Source organism: Somniosus microcephalus, chromosome 12 (genome assembly GCF_052327205.1).
Source record: "Somniosus microcephalus isolate GS21.2 chromosome 12, FLI_Smic_1.0, whole genome shotgun sequence".
NCBI classification, from domain to species: domain Eukaryota; kingdom Metazoa; phylum Chordata; class Chondrichthyes; order Squaliformes; family Somniosidae; genus Somniosus; species Somniosus microcephalus.
Window position 1 is genome coordinate 46,423,942 of NC_140998.1, and position 19,272 is coordinate 46,443,213.

Consider the following 19,272-nt stretch of genomic DNA (forward strand, 5'->3'; position numbering starts at 1 on the left):
TTAAGAGCCCCATGTGTACTGTAATGCCGGTAATGGCCACTCGGGCTATATAAGCCTGAGTATTGTGTTGTATCCGTTAGTTCCCCTCCAGACTTTGTTTAGTAACCACCTATCAAACCAACTCCTGCCTTCAGTGTCTCTATCAACACACAGACAACACCACCATTATTGGGACGTGAATGGATCCGAAAAATACAATTGGATTGGCATTCCATTCAGGCGCTAATTGTGACTGATAAAAAGGATGATGACGTCACACCTGGACGACTGTCAAAAATTCTAACTGACACGAAAGAGGTGTTCCAACAAGGACTTGGGACTCTAAAAGGAGTAACGGCAACGATAAAAATCGAAGATAACGCAACCCCAAAAATTTTTAAGGCCAGACCGGTACCTTACACGATCCGCCCAGCCGTTGAAGCAAAGCTGGAGAGTCTGGAGCGTTCGGGTGTGCTGTCTAAGGTGGACTGGAGCGAGTGGGCCACACCCATCATTCCTGTAATGAAGAAATCATTGAGCAGCACGCCTGGAGAACCGAAGAAGGTTCGCATCTGTGGGGACTTCAAGGTAACTCTGAACCCAGTCCTGCACACAGTACAATATCCACTTCCACGGATAGAAGATATTTTCGCCTCACTATCTGGAGGGAAACGCTTTACAAAGATTGATCTGGCCCAAGCATATCTACAAATGGAGGTGGAAGAGGCGTCTAGGAAATACCTCACGATAAACACTCACAAAGGCCTTTACCAGTACAATCGACTGGTATTCGGGGTAGCATCAGCCCTGGCTATTTGGCAGAGGGCGATTTAACAAGTCCTGCAAGGGATCCCGGGGACCCAGTGTTATTTGGACGACATCCTGGTTACGGGCGAAAATGACAGTGAACACCTTGCCAACCTGGAGCAGGTGCTCACGAGATTACAGGAATATGGGCTACGAGCCAACCACCCCAAATGCGAGTTCTTCAGGAGACAAATCTTGTATTGTGGCCACATAATTGATGAGGAAGGGTTGCATAAGTCGCCGGACAAGATTGAGGCTGTAGTCAAGGCTCCAGCACCGGAAAATGTGTCGCAACTGAGGTCGTTCCTCGGGTTGGTGAACTACTACCATAAGTTCTTGCTGAATTTATCCACAATTCTGCACCCACTGAACGCCCTACTGCAAACTGGAGTAACATGGAAATGGAGTGATGAGTGTAAGCGTGCCTTTCAGAAATGTAAATGCCTAATCACTTCAAAAGAAGTATTGGCCCACTACAATCCAACACTACCGATCCGGTTAGCATGTGATGCGTCTCCCTACGGCATCGGAGCGGTGCTGTCAAACAAATTCCCTGACGGTTCAGAGAGGCCAATAGCCTTTGCATCGCGCTCGTTAACCTCAGCCGAGTGTAACTATGCCCAGATTGACAGGGAGGCCCTCAGCCTGGTGTGGGGGGTGAAGAAGTTCAATCACTATCTGCACGGGTAGAAATTCACCCTACTGACTGATCATCAGCCCCTGGTCTCCATTTTTAACCCAAAGAAGGGCGTTCCGGTGATGACGGCGCAACGGCTGCAAAGATGGTCACTTTTTCTAGGGGCACATCAGTATGACATAGAGTACAAGAGTACGAAACAGCATGGAAACGCTGATGGGCTGTCGCGCCTACCGTTGCCTACGGTAGAGGAAGCACCTGCAGTGGACCCTGTTGAGATATTCCATGCGACCATAGTCGAATGTCTACCTGTTACAAACTCAAGTATAGAGAAGGAAACCCGAAATGACCCGACACTCTCTCGGGTCTATGATTTGACGGTGAAGGGATGGCCAGCACATGGCGACTCACTGTTGCCAGCATTCTCACCAAGGAGAGAACAGCTGTCAGTGTGCCGGGGGACCTTGATGTGTGGATCCCGAGTGGTAATTCCACCCAAGTTGAGAGATAGGGTGCTCAATGAGCTTCATGAGGGTCATCTGGGAGGGGTAAAAATGAAGAGCCTAGCCAGGGCGTTTGTGTGGTGGCCGGGAATCGATAAAGAAATCGAGGATATGACCAAGAGATGCACAGGATGCCAGAAGGTCCAAAACGCTCCACCACAGGCCCTGCTACATCCATGGGAGTGGCCCTCATCTCCATGGCAACGGGTACACATTGATTTTGCTGGTCCATTTATGGACTCAATGTTCCTAATCGCTGTGGACGCCCATTCGAAATGGCCAGAGGTCATCAAAATGTCCTCCACCACCACGGAGAAAACTATTGCAGTCCTACGAACCATCTTCGTCAGGAATGGCTTGCCAGAACAGATTTGCTCCGACAATGGGCCACAGTTTGTGTCAGAGGATTTCCGGAGGTTTCTGAGGAATAATGGGGTGAAGCATTACACATCTGCCCCATATCATCCAGCCACAAATGGATTGGCTGAGAGGTTTGTTCAGACCTTTAAAAAGGCCATAAAGGCAATGCATAATGACGACATACCACTACAACACAAGGTGGATAATTTCTTGTTTGCTTACCGGAATGCGACACATGCAGTCACCAACCAAGCTCCAGCCATAATGTTCTTCAACCGAAGGCTAAGATGTCGCCTGGATTTGCTCAAACCAAACATAAGACGAGATGTTGAGGATAAGCAATTCCAGCACATAAATGAGAAGCCAACCAGGAGCTTCAAGATAGGGCAACCAGTCTTGGCCCGTGACTACCGAACAGAAAAATGGCAGCCAGGAATGATATGCACACAGCAGGGACCACTAATGTACACAGTGGACGTTGGAGAGAGCATCGTGAGACGCCATGCTGACCAGATTCTAGAGTCACAGGAACAAGCCAAACCCATACCACGAGCAGGTGCACCTGGTAATCAACCCGAAGTACAGATTGCGTCTACCTCAGAAGCAGTGGTATTGGAAGCTGACGAACCAACCGATGACAATGAGCCAGAATCAACTCCGCTGCAAGAACAGGATACTCAAGAAAGGCACTATCCAGTCAGGATCAGGAAGCCTCCTCAAAGACTGAACTTATAAATGATTATTTCAGTTGATGTATATAGTACAGAGAAAATTGTAATTGTAATTAGTTATTATTTAGTTGTTAAATGAATGTTATGTACTGTTTATCTAAAAGGGGAGGAATTGTTGCGTATGTGCCTTTAAGAGAAGAACTGATTCTATACTGGAGTACCGGCAGTGACCACCCCTGTATATAAAGCCATAGCAGGCTTCTGTATTTCAGTCTTGAATTACTCTCTCTTCAGTAAATACCTGTTTTATTGTTCTCCTGCAGTCTGAGTATTATTGATCCTCGGACACTGTTAAGTCTGTGTGTTCTAGTTATTGTTAATAAGAATCACTGCACACAGACCACAAGAATAAATTCAACAGGTCTTTACTAGTCGAAGGTCAGGCTGAACTGCCCAATAAATCATTACACAGCACTTATATACCGGTGTGGTCACCACCGGTATTACAGTATACAGCAGCCAAGATAAAGTAGTGCATCTCTTAAAATAGTTCTCTTAAAGGTGGAACGGTTACATACACCACAGACACTACACAAGCTTTCCTAAAAATGATACACGTGTCCGCAGCATAATTAAGACCGCCTATTTCCACCTCCATAACATTGCCTGTCTCTGCCCTTACCTCAGCTCATCTGCTGCTGAAACTCTCATCCATGCCTTTATTACCTCGAGACTTGACTATTCCAATGCACTCCCGGCTGGCCTCCCACATTCTGCCCCACGTAAACTTGAGGTCATCCAAAACTTGGCTGCCCGTGTCCTAACTCGAACCAAGTCCCGTTCACCCATCACCCCTGTGCTCGCTGACCTACATTGGCTCCCGGTTAAGCAACACCTCGATTTTAAAATTCTCATCCTTCATTTTAAATCCTTCCATGGCCTCGCCCCTCCCTATCTCTGTAATCTCCTTCAGCCCCACAACCCCCCGAGATATCTGCGCTCCTCTTATTCTGCCCTCTTGAGCATCCCTGATTATAATCGCTCAACCATTGGTGGCCGTGCCTTCTGTTGCATTGGCCCTAAGCTCTGGAATTCCCTCCCTAAACCTCTCTGCCTCTCTACCTCTCTTTCCTCCTTTAAGACACCCCTTAAAACCTACATCTTTGATGAAGCTTTTGGTCACCTGCCCTAATTTCTCCTTATGTGGCTTGGTGTCAAATTTCTTTTTTTGTCTTATAATACTCCAGTGAAGCGCCTTGGGATGTTTTACTATGTTAAAGGCACTATATAAATACAAGTTGTTGTTGTTGCTGATAGTTAGCCCCGAACTCCCCTTTGTTGAGTTGTGTTGTGTGTTAACTATCTAAAACAATAAGGGTGGTCATTTTCACCCTCACCGCCTGGGTGGTAATCTGGTGGAGCGGATTGCCCGCCCTTTAAAAAACCCTCCCAATTTTCAGAGGCATACTGTATTAGAAAAATGAACCTGCCACCTCAAGTACATCTGCTGGCAGTTTTTTTAAACTCTTAAATGATATTTTTTTTGCTGTCGCTTCAGCAACAAATGGCAGTCACTCGCTCGCTGTCACTGAAGTAGGAATGCCTTCAGTGAGATGGGTAAAATAGCAGTTTATATGCACCAAGGGACATTTATTGCTCAATGCTTGCACTGTGCTATTTTTAAAGGAACAGGCCATGCATTTTTTAAATAAACCTGAGATGATCTGAAGTTAACAACATCTAAGTATTTTTGACGAAATTACAAATCGCTTAATGTGAGTTACTTTAGGTTTTCACTTTGTCTTAGATCCCACTCAGGTAACCTATGTGCTGTAATGTATGCACGTTATTCTTCTCTTCTTAGGCAGTCCCTCAGAACCGAGGATGGCTTGCTTCCACACTAAAAATGAGTTCTCAGGTGACTGATGAGTCCAATGCGGGACCTACAGTCTCTATCACAGGTGGGGCAGTCCGTGGTTGAAGGGGCGGGCGGTTGGGGTCATAGAGTCATAGAGTCATAGAGTTTTACAGCACAGAAAGAGGCCCTTCGGCCCATCGTGTCCGCGCCGCCCATCCACCCCTGTCCTGTCTAATCCCATTTTCCAGCATTTGGTCCATAGCCTTGTATGCAATGGCATTTCAAGTGCTCATCCAAATGCTTCTTGAATGTTGTGAGGGTTCCTGCCTCTACCACCCTTTCAGGCAGTGAGTTCCAGATTCCAACCACCCTCTGGGTGAAAAAGTTCCTCCTCAAATCCCCTCTAAATCTCCTGCCCCTTACCCTGAATCTATGCCCCCTTGTTATTGACCCCCCTACTAAGGGGAAAAGTTCCTCTTTATCTACCCTATCTATGCCCCTCATCATTTTGTACACCTCAATCAGGTCCCCCCTCAGCCTTCTTTGCTCCAAGGAAAACAACCCCAGCCTGTTTAGTCTTTCTTCATAGCTGAGGCGCTCCATCCCAGGTAACATCCTGGTGAATCTTCTCTGCACCCTCTCCAAAGCAATCACATCCTTCCTATAGTGAGGCGACCAGAACTGCACACAGTACTCCAGCTGTGGCCTCACCAGCGTTTTGTACAGCTCCATCATAACCTCCCTGCTCTTATATTCTATGCCTCGGCTAATGAAGGCAAGTATCCCATATGCCTTTTTAACCACCTTATTTACCTGTTCCGCTGCCTTCAGAGATCTATGTACATGTACACCAAGGTCCCTCTGACCCTCTGTACTTCCTAGGGTCCTACCACTCATTGTGTATTCCCTTGCCTTATTTGTCCGTCCAAAATGCATCACCTCGCACTTTTCAGGGTTAAATTCCATTTGCCACTTTTCCGCCCATCTGACCAACCCGTTTATATCGTCCTGTAGCCTGAGGCTTTCCTCCTCGCAATTTACCACCCCACCAATTTTCGTGTCATCTGCGAACTTACTGATCATACCTTTTACATTCTCATCCAAATCATTTATGTAGATCACAAACAACAAGGGACCCAGCACCGATCCCTGAGGTACCCCACTGGACACAGGCTTCCAGTCACAAAAGCATCCTTCGACCATCACCCTCTGCCTCCTGCCACTCAGCCAGTTTAGGATCCAACGCGCCAAGACACCCTGGATCCCATGGGCTCTTACCTTCTTGACCAGTCTCCTATGCGGGACTTTGTCAAAAGCTTTACTGAAGTCCATGTAAACCACATCCACAGCATTTCCCTCATCCACCCCCCTAGTCACCCCCTCGAAAAATTCAATCAGATTTGTCAGACATGATTTACCCTTGACAAAGCCATGCTGACTATCCCCGATTAATCCTTGCCTCTCCAAGTGGAGATTAATTTTGTCCCTCAGAATTTTTTCCAATAATTTCCCTACCACAGATGTTAGGCTCACTGGCCTGTAATTCCCTGGTTTATCCCTGCTACCCTTCTTGTATAGTGGTACTACATTAGCTGTTCTCCAGTCCTCTGGTACATCCCCTGTGGCCAGAGAGGTTCTGATAATTTGTGTCAGAGCCCCTGCAATCTCCTCCTTTGCCTCCCACAGCAGCCTGGGATACATCTCGTCCGGGCCTGGGGATTTATCCACTTTTTGGCCTGCTAAAACCGCTAGCACCTCCTCCCTCTCGATGCTAATATGTTCAAGTATGTCACAGTCCCCTTGCCCGATTTCTATGTCTGCATCGTCTCTCTCCATAGTGAACACAGATGCAAAAAATTCATTTAAAACCCCGCCTACATCATCTGGCTCTACACACAGCTTGCCACTTTGGTCCCTAATGGGCCCTACCCTTTCCCTGGTTATCCTCTTGCCCTTAATATACTTATAAAACATCTTAGGATTTTCCTTTATTTTGCTCGCCAGTGTTATTTCATGGCCCCTCCTCGCCCTCCTAATTTCTTTTTTAAGTATGCCCCTGCACTTTTTATACTCCTCTAGGGCTTCTTCCGTCTTTAGTCTTTTGTAACTGCCAAAAGCCCCCCTTTTATTTCTAATGCATTTTTGTATATCCCTTGTCATCCAAGGTTCCCTTTGCTTGTTGGTCCCACCCTTGACCTTTACAGGAACATGTTGGCATTGTACTCTCTCTATTTCCCTTCTGAAAGTCTCCCACTGTCTTGATGTGGATTTTCCTATAAGTAGCTGCTCCCAGTCCACTTTGGCCAGATCCTGCCTTATCATATTAAAATCGGCCTTCCCCCAATTTAGAACCCTTATTTCCGGGCCGTCTTTGTCTTTTTCCATGACCACCTTAAATCTCACCGAATTATGGTCACTATCGCCAAAATGCTCTCCTACTGACACTTCCACCACTTGCCCGGCTACATTCCCCAGAATTAGGTCCAGTATCGCCCCCTCTCTTGTAGGACTTTCTACATGTTGGCTCAAAAAGCTCTCCTGGATGCACTTTAAGAATTCTGCACCCTCTAAGCCTTTCACACTCTGACTATCCCAATTTATATTGGGGAAGTTGAAATCCCCCACTATTATTACCCTATTATTTTCGCACTTTTCTGAGGTGCTTGGGTAGACGTGCACTCCTTCCATTGTTTGCGCTTGGCTTCTGCTTGCTCCTGGCGAAGAGACTGGAGGTGTTCGGCGCCTTCCCGGATGTTTCTCCTCCACTTTGTGCAGTCTTGGGCCAGGGATTCCCAGGTGTCGGTGGGGATGTTGCACTTTTTTCAAGGAGGCTTTGAGGGTGTCCTTGAAGTGTTTCCTGTGCCCACCTGGGGCTCTCTTGCCGTGTCGGAGCTCCGAGTAGAGCGCTTGTTTTTGGAGTCTTGTATCGGGCATGCGGACAATGTGACCCGTCCATTGGAGCTGATTGAGCGTGGTCAAAGCTTCAATGCTGGGGATGTTGGCCTGAGCGAGAACACTGACATTGGTGCGCCTATCCTGCCAGTGGATTTGCAGGATCTTGCGGAGGCAGCGTTGGTGGTACCTCTCCAGTGCTTTGAGGTGCCTGCTGTAAATGGTCCATGTCTCTGAAGCATACAAGAGGGCGGGTATCACTGCTGCTCTGTAGACCATGAGGTTGGTGCTGGGTTTGAGGTCCTGGTCTTCAAACACTCTCTTCCTCAGGCGACCAAAGGCTGCACTGGCACGCTGAAGGCGGTGTTGGACTTCGTCATCGACGTCTGCCCTTATTGACAGTAGGCTCCTGAGGTATGGAAAGTGGTCCACGTTGTCCAAGGCCTCGTCATGGATTTTGATAATCTGGGAGCAGTACTGTGTGGCGGGGGCAGGTTGGTAGAGGACTTTTGGCTTATGGATGTTTAGTGTAAGGCCCATGCTCTCGTACGCTTCGGTGAAGGTGTTGACGATGGTTTGGAGTTCGGTCTTAGAGTGTGCACAGACGCAAGCGTCGGCTGCATACTGTAATTCGATGACAGAGGATGGGACGACTTTGGATCTGGACTGGAGGCGACGGAGGTTGAACAGTTTCCCGTTTGTTCTGTAGTTTAGCTCCACTCCAGCGGGGAGCTTACTGAGGGTGAGATGGAGCATTGGTGCGATGACACAGCCTTGCTTGACCCCGGTCTGTATGTGAATTGGGTCTGTGGTGGATCCGTTGGTCAGGATCACGGCTTGCAAGTCGTCGTGAAGCAGGCGGAGGATGGTGACAAACTTTTGAGGGCAGCCGAATTTGAGGAGGACACTCCATAATCCCTCATGGTTGACGGTGTTGAAGGCCTTTGTGAGGTCAAAGAAGGCCATGTACAGCGGTTGGTGCTGTTCCCTGCATTTCTCTTGTAGTTGACGCGCGGTGAAGATCATGTCCATTGTGCCCCTTAGTGAGCGGAATCGCATTGCAACTCTGGGAGGAGCTCTTCAGCCACTGGGAGAAGGCGATTGAGGAGGATTCTTGCGATGACTATTACACTATTAAATGTTATGCTGTATCACTGATTCAGCTATCCAGATGAAGGCATTTTCCCTCATTCAGCACTATAGGAATTCATAGGTCCTTGCTCTCAATAAAACAAGATTTGACTAAAACACTGCAATAAAGATTTTTGGCAGATGACTGGACCATTGACTCAATAATGCGAATGATGTACAAATATTATCCCTGTAAGTGTCAGAAACATCAGATTCATTATTAGGCAGAGATTGGATCCTTCTGCTCCAATTTGATTTTGAGATTGTTGCTAGATGTGCATGATATTGTGCTTGCTGCTTCTGAGATTTGTGAGGTGCAAGGAATCAGACCAGTTAATTATAACATTTTAAATTTCAACTTATTTTGCATTAATAACCTTGATAAGTTTACAATAATTTAATTTTTTTTTATAGTCATTGACTGAAAGGTTTCTTCTCATTTAACTCTTCCTTCTGATTTTGGCAATGTTCCAATTTATTTCTTATGCAATTTTACTTCTGCGATAACTTTTCCAGAATTTACATTTTAGCAGTTGGTTTCCTAATTCTGTCATGCAGCACAACTATTTTCTGTATCTCGGTTTTGATGGCCTGACTAATGGTTTTCAGAAAAGATCAGCGAGCTGACTGCAAACTCAATGTGCAGCCTCGTAAAGACGTGGAGAGGGCATACGTGTGCTGTATGCCAGAAGAGTTCAGCATGTGCCATTCATGCACTTATTTTACATTTAAGAAATTACCTTCACATTTTGAAGAGTCAGGTCACAAGTGACTTAATGCCATTACCTTAACCTGATGTTAGTAATACATTTTAGGCAGCAATCTGGTGTATGAATGTTGTGGTTAGAAATTGGTTCTTATCAATCTTTTTGAGTCTACAACATTTTAAAATAAAATCTATTATTTGATCTGGAATTTTTGAATGCGGATTATTATACATATAAAGGGCCTGAGGCTAGGAATAAGATATGTTATATTTAAGATATGTGTAACACATTTCTAAAATAAGCTTATAATAATTAAGTTTAAAATTTAATGTACAGAAAGGCATCATTCTGAAGAATTCTTCATTGTACATCAATCTTTATTGGAGGTTCTTTGGTACGTTAAAGAAAGAAGCTTCACCATCTGTACTAGTTAAGAATCAAATGAATAATTAAAATTTCACTTCAACCGTAGACTCCTGCACAAGTATGTATGCTTTTCACATGTTGCAACAATCGTATACTCAGCAGTATTTCTGATTTCAGTTGTCAGCAGGTTTAAAATTTGGCAATTATGTCCCAGGAGCACCTGCGCAACTAAAAGGCCTCAAGCCAATCAAATATTATTCACTTTGAGTCTTTGATCCACATCATATGAAGATTAATATTTTCCAATGTCTAAACTTTGCACTAAAAAAATGACAGAGACAAATGGGAGAGAGAAGAGGATAATTTATTTTTATTCGTTCCTGGGATGTGGGCGTCGCTGGGAAGGCCAGCATTTATTGCCCATCCCTAATTGCCCTTGAGAAGGTGGTGCTGAGTCGCCGCCTTAAACCGCAGCAGTCCGTGTGGTGAAGGTACTCCCACAGTGCTGTTAGGGAGGGAGTTCCAGGATTTTGACCCAGTATCGATGAAGGATCGGCGATATATTTCCAGGTCAGGATGGTGTGTGACTTGGAGGGGAACTTGGAGGTGATGGTGTTTCCATGCACCTGCTGCCCTTGTCCTTCTAGGTGGTAGAGGTCGCGGGTTTGGGAGGTGCTGCCGAAGGAGCCTTGGCGAGTTGCTGCAGTGCATCTTGTAGATGGTACACACTGCAGCCATGGTGCGCTGGTGGTGCAGGGTGTGAATGTTTAAGGTGATGGATGGGGTGCCAATCAAGCGGGTTGCTTTGTCCTGGATGGTGTTGAGCCTCTTGAGTGTTGTTGGAGCTGCACTCATCCAGGCAAGTGGAGAGTATTCCATCACACTCCTGACTTGTGCCTTGTAGATGGTGGAAAGGCTTTGTGGAGACTGGAGGTGAGACACTCGCCACAGAATACCCAGCCTTTGACCTGCTCTTGTAGCCACAGTATTTATGTGGCTGGTCCAGTTGAGTTTCTGATCAATGGTGACCCCCAGGATGTTGATGGTGGGGGATTCGGTGATGGTAATGCCGTTGAATGTCAAGGAGCGGTGGTTAGACTCTCGCTTGTTGGAGATAGTCATTGCCTGGCACTTTTGTGGTGCGAATGTTACCTGCCACTTATCAACCCAAGCCTGAATGTCATCCAGGTCTTGCTGCATGCGGGCATGGACTGCTTAATATTCTGAGGAGTTGTGAATGGAACTGAACACCGTGCAATCATCAGCGAACATCCCCACTTCTGACCTTATGATGGAGGGAAGGTCATTGATGAAGCAGCTGAAGATGGTTGGGCCTAGGACACTGCCCTGAGGATCTCCTGCAGCGATGACCTGGGGCTGAGATGATTGACCACCAACAACTACAACCATCTTCCTTTGTGCTAGGTATGACACCAGCCAGTGGAGAGTTTTCCCTCTGATTCCCATTGACTTCAGTTTTACTAGGGCTCCTTGATGCCACACTCAGTCAAATGCTGCCTTGATGTCAAGTGCAGTCACTCTCACCTCACCTCTGGAATTCAGCTCTTTTGTCCATGTTTGGGCCAAGGCTGTAATGAGGTCTGGAGCTGAGCGGTCCTGGCAGAACCCAACCTGAGCATCGGCGAGCAGGTTATTGGTGAGTAAGTGCCGCTTGATAGCACTGTCGATGACACCTTCCATCACTGTGCTGATGATTGAGAGTAAGCTGATGGGGCAGTAATTGGCCGGATCGGATTTGTCCTGCTTTTTGTGGACAGGACATTCTAGAATACTAACATGGGGTGATGTTTTGTGACTGTCGTTTAACCAGTTTCAAAATTCCTGTGTGGCTACTGTGAAGTGGAAGCAGCTTGGTTGCTTTAACTGTGCCTAATCATGTGACAAATTTTGACTGTATAACCTAACAAGACATGTCAGGTCAAGACCCTTAACCTGGTGCCTAAATTAATACAGTAAGATGAACTTTTACTTATAATCTAGTAACAGTAGATCCTACAACAATATGGTTTTACAGGCAGTGTCATACATACGGAAAAATATCTTCAAACTAAACGTTAAGCTGTTGATTTAGATTTTCATTAATCAGTGAGTGTTGATGACATTGTGAGCGCTAGTCTGGAGGAGGTACTGAGCCTTACAGTCCAAAGGAAATGAATTGACTTCCAGAGAAATTTTACTTTTAATTCAGAGTGCTTCAACAATTGTATTATTTCAATTTTGCATGTTAATTCAGCTCCCTCACTTGAGCACAGAAATTCCTGCCAGCCAGTTTCTGCAATCATGCCATTTGCCTTTAAACGTTGAAATTCTTCTGTTTAGTGTTTTAATGAACATAAGAACATAAGAAATTGGAGCAGGAGTAGGCCATACTGCCCCTCGAGCCTGCTGCGCCTTTCAATAAGATCATGGCTGATCATCGACCTCAACTCCACTTTCCCGCCCAATCTCCATATCCCTTGATTTCCCTAGAGTCCAAATATCTATCGATCTCAGCCTTGAATATACTCGACGACTGAGCATCCACAGACCTCTGGGGCAGAGAATTCCAAAGGTGCACAGCCCTCTGAGTGAAGAAATTCCTCTTCATCTCAGTCTTAAACAGCCGATCCCTTATCCTGAGACTATGCCCCCTAGTTCTAGACACTCCAGCCAGGGGAAACAACCTCTCAGCATCTACCCTGTCAATCCCCCTCAGAATCTTGTATGTTTCAATGAGATCACCTCTCATTCTTCTAAACTCCAGAGAGTATAGGCCCATTCTACACAATGAAATCATTAACCCATTTAAAATAATTAAACAAGTTAACGACTTTATTAAAAGAATTCCATGCAAACATGTTAGCCACTGCATAAACAATATTACACAGTGAAACTGCAACCAAAATCAAAAGAAAAAGTCCGGGGGGGGGGAAAAAGCCTTTGCAAAAAAAAAATCTACTAATGATTGCTTCATAGTTGGACTGTACAACAATGTCGTTCAAATTGTGGTAAAATAGCAGTAATAATAAAACCTGGCAGTAACCGATCTGTGGCCATCTTGGGAAATTGTATATTCATTGCTCTCAAATGTTGTGAGTTGGGAGAGATGTGATGCTCGTTGTTTTTTTTCCCAACATTTTGCACCAGACTGATTGGAACATTGCTTATCACGAGTGTGAATTCACAGTGTACAAAAAATACTCCAATATGTTTTATCTTTTTTGTTATAGCGGTAAAACCAACAGATTATCCCCCGTTAAAACCCTGGTGGACGGACATGGTCATTTTAATTGCAGTGGGCTGTGCAACGCTTGCTTTCCTGGTGCTAGCTGTAATTATCTGCTACAAAGCAATAAAAAGGTAAGCTTACATTTTTCACATTCTATGGACCAATTTGACTTATGTAAGTGTTCTGTTGGTTTATTTTGTGACTTTGTCTTCCTTGTTGTTTCACCAGGTAACTTGCATAAAAACCAAACCACAACGTAGCCTTTGTAAACGATAATAACTTATAGTTAGACCTGATATATCTGCACTGTGGATTTTACAGTTACCATAATATAGTCACGTCCGCTTATTATGCAGTGTTAAGGAGAAAGTATAGAATAGGGATTTTGTGGGTAACATTTTTATGTCACAGTTCATAAACCAGAAGAGCAAAACCTGAACAGTTTATGATCGCTACTTGAGACATCGCGACATTGAACAACTGCTGCCTTTAACTCCATCGCAGTGCTTTTAATTTTATTATAGTATATATCGTATGTGTTAATCAGTTATTCAATGGGGATACTTTTGCTGGTGGGAGATTATTGCAGTGCCCTGATGGTTATACATCTTTTTGGTTAGAAATGGAGTGGATTTTTATAAGAATGAGCCTCACTGTAACCAATAACTTGATGAAAGTATTTCAAATTTGTGAGATATTTTCAGTATCTTGTTGGTGGTGGATTATTGTCATGTGGTGACTGTGTGGGTAGTTTTGTATAACTTACGTATAAGGCTTCATTTCACGAGGCTGAGCTCCCAGCACTATCTGTGAGCACAGGTTGGAGAATCAGAGCAACAGTGTTAAAGCCCTGTCACTGTGTTCAAGTCCAGCGGCAATGAAGCTTTGCAAAATGGTCCTCTTAAAGTTATAACAGCTACTAATTTTTCACAAGAAGAATGGCAGCATCATGTGATAGGTACTGCAGAATAACTGCACCGTGAGATACTAACTCCTGAAATTACTCTCCCCGCTATTTTATTCGGGCATTAACCCATTTAAAATAAATGGATTAGTACAGGTAGACTACCCTTTATCCGGACTTCCGAAAACCGAAACCCTCTAAAAACCAAAGGTTTTTTCGGTCAGCGTAAGTCGTGCGCACAACATGACCAGAGTGGCGCACGACTTACAGGCCTAGCCGGATAAGGGATAGTGTAGCATTTTTCCGCACTTCTGAAAACTGAAATCGCTCAGCGTAAGTGTACCAGCCTTTATCCGCACATCCGAAACCAGAAAACCTCTGAAAGCCGAAAGTGGAGCAAAGCATGACTTCTGAAAACCGAAATGCGCACGACCACGACCCCCGCCGATCCCCACCCCCAGCCGAACCCGACCCCCACCGACCCCCAACCCCCCCCGCCGTACCCCACCCCTGCCGACCCCCACCCCATTTCGGATAAGAGATAGTGTACCAGCCTTTATCCGCACATCCGAAACCAGAAAACCTCTGAAAGCCGAAAGTGGCGCAAAGCATGACCCGACGCTGCCGATGCTTGACCCACGCAGGTGTTATGCTGCTCTGTGTGATATTTGCTGCTCTCTTAGATATTTGCTGCTATTTGCTGCTCTCTTAGATATTTGCTGCTCTCTTAGATATTTGCAGCTCTCTTAGATATTTGCAGCTCTCTTAGATATTTGCTGCTCTCTTAGATATTTGCTGGCTTTTAACAATTTGTGAAAATGCTAAAAAGAGCTGCAGATACCCCAATGGGTAACAGTGAGAAGCAGAGAAGGAAGCATCGCTCATTATCGATATCGCAGAAAGTGGAGTTATTGCAGAAGCTTGATCGTGGTGTGTCTGTGCGACATCTTACTGAAGAATATGGTGTGGGAAGTACCACCGTATATGACTTAAAGAAACAGAAAGACAAGTTGTTGAAATTTTACACTGACAGTGATGACCATAAACTAATGAAAATTAGGAAAACATTGCATAGGGCAAAAAATGAAGATCTTGACCGTGTGCTGATTGAGTGGATTCGACAACGCAGAGGTGAACGTGTGCCACTGACTGGTTTGATGGTCATGAAGCAAGCTAGAATATACCATGAAGAACTGAACATTGAAGTTGAGTGTGAATATTCAGAAGGTTGGCTGCATAAATTTAAGAAGCGTCATGGTATAAAATATCTGAAAATCTGTGGTGAAAAAGCTTCTGCTGATCATGAAGCAGCTGAAAATTACATAGATGAGTTTGCAAAAATAATATCGGATGAAAACCTCGGTCCTGAACAAATTTACAATGCTGATGAAACAGCTCTGTTCTGGCGCTACGTTCCTAGAAAAACATTAGCAACGGCTGATGAGAGTGCACCAGCAGGTTTTAAGGATGCTAAGGACAGGTTGACTGTTCTTGGGTGTGCCAATGCTGCAGGCACACACAAGTTAAAGTTGGTAGTGATTGGAAAAAGCCAACATCCGAGATGTTTGAAAGGTGTATGCAATTTACCTGTGCATTATTATGCGAGCAGGAAAGCATGGGTAACCAGAGGAATATTTTCTCACTGGTTCAATAACCACTTCGTACCAGCGACACGAGCTCATTGCAGGCAAGTTGGACTGGAAGAAAACTGCAAAATTTTATTGTTCCTGGACAACTGCTCCGCACATCCCCCTCCTGAACTTCTTGTGAAAAGTTATGTTTTCGGCATTAACTTTCCCCCTAATGTGACATCTTTAATACAGCCTTGTGACCAAGGAATTTTACGCTCCATGAAGAGCAAGTATAAAGACTTTTTTTGAACTCTATGCTTGATGCAATCAACAGAGGCGAAGGAATCCAAAGCTTCCTGAAAGAATTCAATGTTAAGGATGCCATTTATGCAGTTGCTAATGCTTGGAACGATGTTGACAAACCAACATTAACAAATGCTTGGCACAGACTTTGGCCTTCAACGATGTTTCATGAAGATGGACCTGCAGATGACGAGTTTGAAGGATTTCCTGTCAGTCAGGAGAAGATGATGATATCAAACCTCCTCACTTACGCCAAAGGTTTATCATCCGAAAGTGTAAATACGTTAGAGGAAGCTGACATCGAAGAAGTGCTGAACATTGACAATGATGCACCTGTTGTGAATTCATTGAGTGATGGGGAAATTGCTGAAATGGTGTTAAATAAAGACAAGCATGAGGACAGTAGTGATGATGATGATGACATTGTGAACACAGGTGAAAAAATCCCCATAGACGATATGGTGACAATGTGTGATCAGTTAATTGCTGGCCTTGAAAAACGTGCATTTATCAGTGAGCAAGAGATTATGCAAGTTTACTCAATTAAAGAGAGACTGCTTAGACAGAAACCAATGTTAATGAGACAGATGACACTGGAAGAAGTCTTTAAAAAGGCCGTCTGTCGTAGTCATGCTTCATCACTTGAGAATCCTGTTCCTGGCCCATCTTCAGATGTCCAACTCCAACCTGATGACAATGATGACAACACTGATGTACCATCTTCTCCAAGATCCTCAAGCCAGATGCAATGTACCTTTATTGCATGTTTATGTACAGGTATTTAGCTTAGTTTGTACCTGTACATGTTTGAAGTTTTACTGAATGTTTTCCTTACAAATAAACTGTACTACAGTATTTATCCCTGTAACTACAGTATTTATAGTTGTTATTTATCCCACCCTTTCGGATAAGGGATAGTGTATCCTTTATCCGCACTCCCGAAAACCGAATTACCTCTGAAAACCGAAGTGTTTTCGCACACCTTCCGAAATCCGAAATTTTCCTAAAACCGAAACACGGCTGGTCCCGAGGTTTTCGGATAAAGGATAGTCTACCTGTACCTCCACTTAAATAGAGGAGAGAAGAATTAGACGCCATTAATCACTTGCACATTTGTACCTCACTACGTAATTTTGAGGATTAAATGCTTTTTTGAAGATTGCTGGAGTATGTGGTGTAGAAGAATAGCGCAAGATACATATTATGGAGGAATACTACGTAAATGGGTTGAAATCGCTCCGTATAATATCAGTAACTTATGTGTTAACGTATTTGTCTGAAAGTCCTTGTCCTCGTTTAATGAAGGCAATAACCCATTTATTTTCATTTATTTTAATTAAGCTCACATTTCTGTTAAAACAACAGACTGAAGAATCTCATGCAAATGCATTAACACATAGCCTACTAATATCACACAGTGTAGTAACACAGTAGATATTATACCCAGTAAGTCCATAAACAATATATGTATCATAAACATGTTATGCTATATTAGATGTAATTCATTTTTTGAGGTAACACATTTTTTGAATGTAGCCATGAAAATCATTTGTCTGCTTAGTTACTAGTACAACAAATCTGAAGTAAGTCTTAATATATTTGACATTATTACACCAAGTATCAAATGGTCCTATTTTATGTAATCTTCAGTTCATTAACACCCCCACCGCTCCATTATACACTTCCTGATTTATGGAATGTGACCTAGAAATTCGCTGATACCACACCCGGTTTACAAGCGTCGAATATGATGGGCAGGAATTGCGCTGCCTGCCATATTGGCAAAGGCTGAAGTATAGGCATTCCGGGCCCACACCTGAAACCCGTGTTAGGCCCTTTGCATATGCAAATAGGGGGCATAACACCTGTTTCAGGACCCCTTCTCGATGTTGGTTTGCCCTGAAGTCAGCCAGCACTGGGCCGGTTGCGTTCAGGAAAACCAAGCCTACATGCAGCCTAACCAGCAGTCCTTAAGCAGTCAATATAAACTAAATGATACAATTTTAAAGTGGGTGCAGTAACAGAGACCTGGGGTGTATGTACACAAACCGTTGAAAGTGGCAGGACAAGATGAGATGGCTGTTAAAAAAGCATCTGGAATCCTTGGCTTTATTAATAGAGGAATAGAGTTCAAAAACAAGGAAGTTACGCTAAACCTTTATAAAACACTGATTCGGCCTCAGCTGGAGTATTGTGTTCAATTCTGGACACCACACTTTAGGAAGGATGACCTCAGAGAGGGTGCAGAAGAGATTTACTAGAATGGTACCAGGGATGAGGGACTTCAGTTATGGAGAAACTGGGGTTATTTTCCTTCAGAGCAAAGAACCATGAACGGTTTTGATAGAGTAAATAAGGAGAAACTGTTTCCAGTGGCAGAAGGGTCGGTAACCAGAGGACACAGATTGAAGGTGATTAGTAAAAGAACCAGAGATGACATGAGAAAACATTTCTTTTACACAGCAAGTTGTTGTGATCTGGAATGAACTGCCTGAAAGGGTGGCGGAAATAATTTTATTTTCTAACGGGGCTAAAAATAAACTTACCTTGCTTTAAAGTATTTAAAAATAATAAACCTGTGGAAAAAATGTTTTAATTTTAATTAATTCACCACTTACCTTGTAAAAAGCAGGGTTTACGCCTGCTTTTTACATTTCTAAATTCTGGAGACTTACCCTCCCGGGAAAACCTGCAAAAAAAACGAAGTTCGATGCGCACGCGCAGCCTCTCCCGCGCACGCATTCGACCTCTGAACCCTTTCATTCAGGGGATCGGAAGTGCTGGTTTCCGCGCATGCGCAGTGCATGCAGGAAACCGGCACTTCCACTGGGCCTACGGGTGAGTACCCTGTGCCTACTCACCCGTGGAGACCCGAATTTCTGGGCCATAACCACTGTTTATGAAGCCTAGGATCCCGTAAGCCTTTTAAAACCGCTTTCTCAACCTGCCTGGCCACCTTCAACGATTTGTGCACACATACCCCCAGGTCTCTCTGTTCGTGCTCCTCCTTCAGGATTGTACCATTTAGTTTATTTTGCCTCTCCTCATTCTTTCTACTAAAATGTATCACTTCCCACTATTCTGCGTTAAATTTCATCTGCCACGTGTCCGCCCATTTCACCAGCTTGTCTATGTCTTCCTGAAGTCTATCATTCTCCTCCTCACTGTTCACTATACTTCCAAGTTTTGTGTCATCTGAAAATTTTTAAATTATGCCCTGTACACCCACGTCCAAGTCATTAATATATATCAAGAAATGCAGTGGTCCTAGAACCGACCCCTGGGGAACACCACTGTATACCTTCCTCCAGTCCGAAAAACAACCATTCACCACTACTCTCTGTTTCCTGTCAC

General features: G+C 44.4%; 1 protein-coding gene across 2 annotated transcripts in view; it reads left to right on the plus strand.

The window, feature by feature from the left end:
• The window catches only part of prima1 (proline rich membrane anchor 1), a 243,588-nt gene that overhangs the window by 86,761 nt on the left and 137,555 nt on the right, over positions 1 to 19,272 (plus strand). For both annotated transcript variants that reach the window (XM_086002786.1, XM_086002787.1), the window contains exon 3: positions 13,142 to 13,271. In XM_086002786.1, coding sequence (XP_085858912.1) covers positions 13,142 to 13,271 — 130 coding nt within the window. The remainder of the gene's footprint in view (positions 1 to 13,141; positions 13,272 to 19,272) is intronic.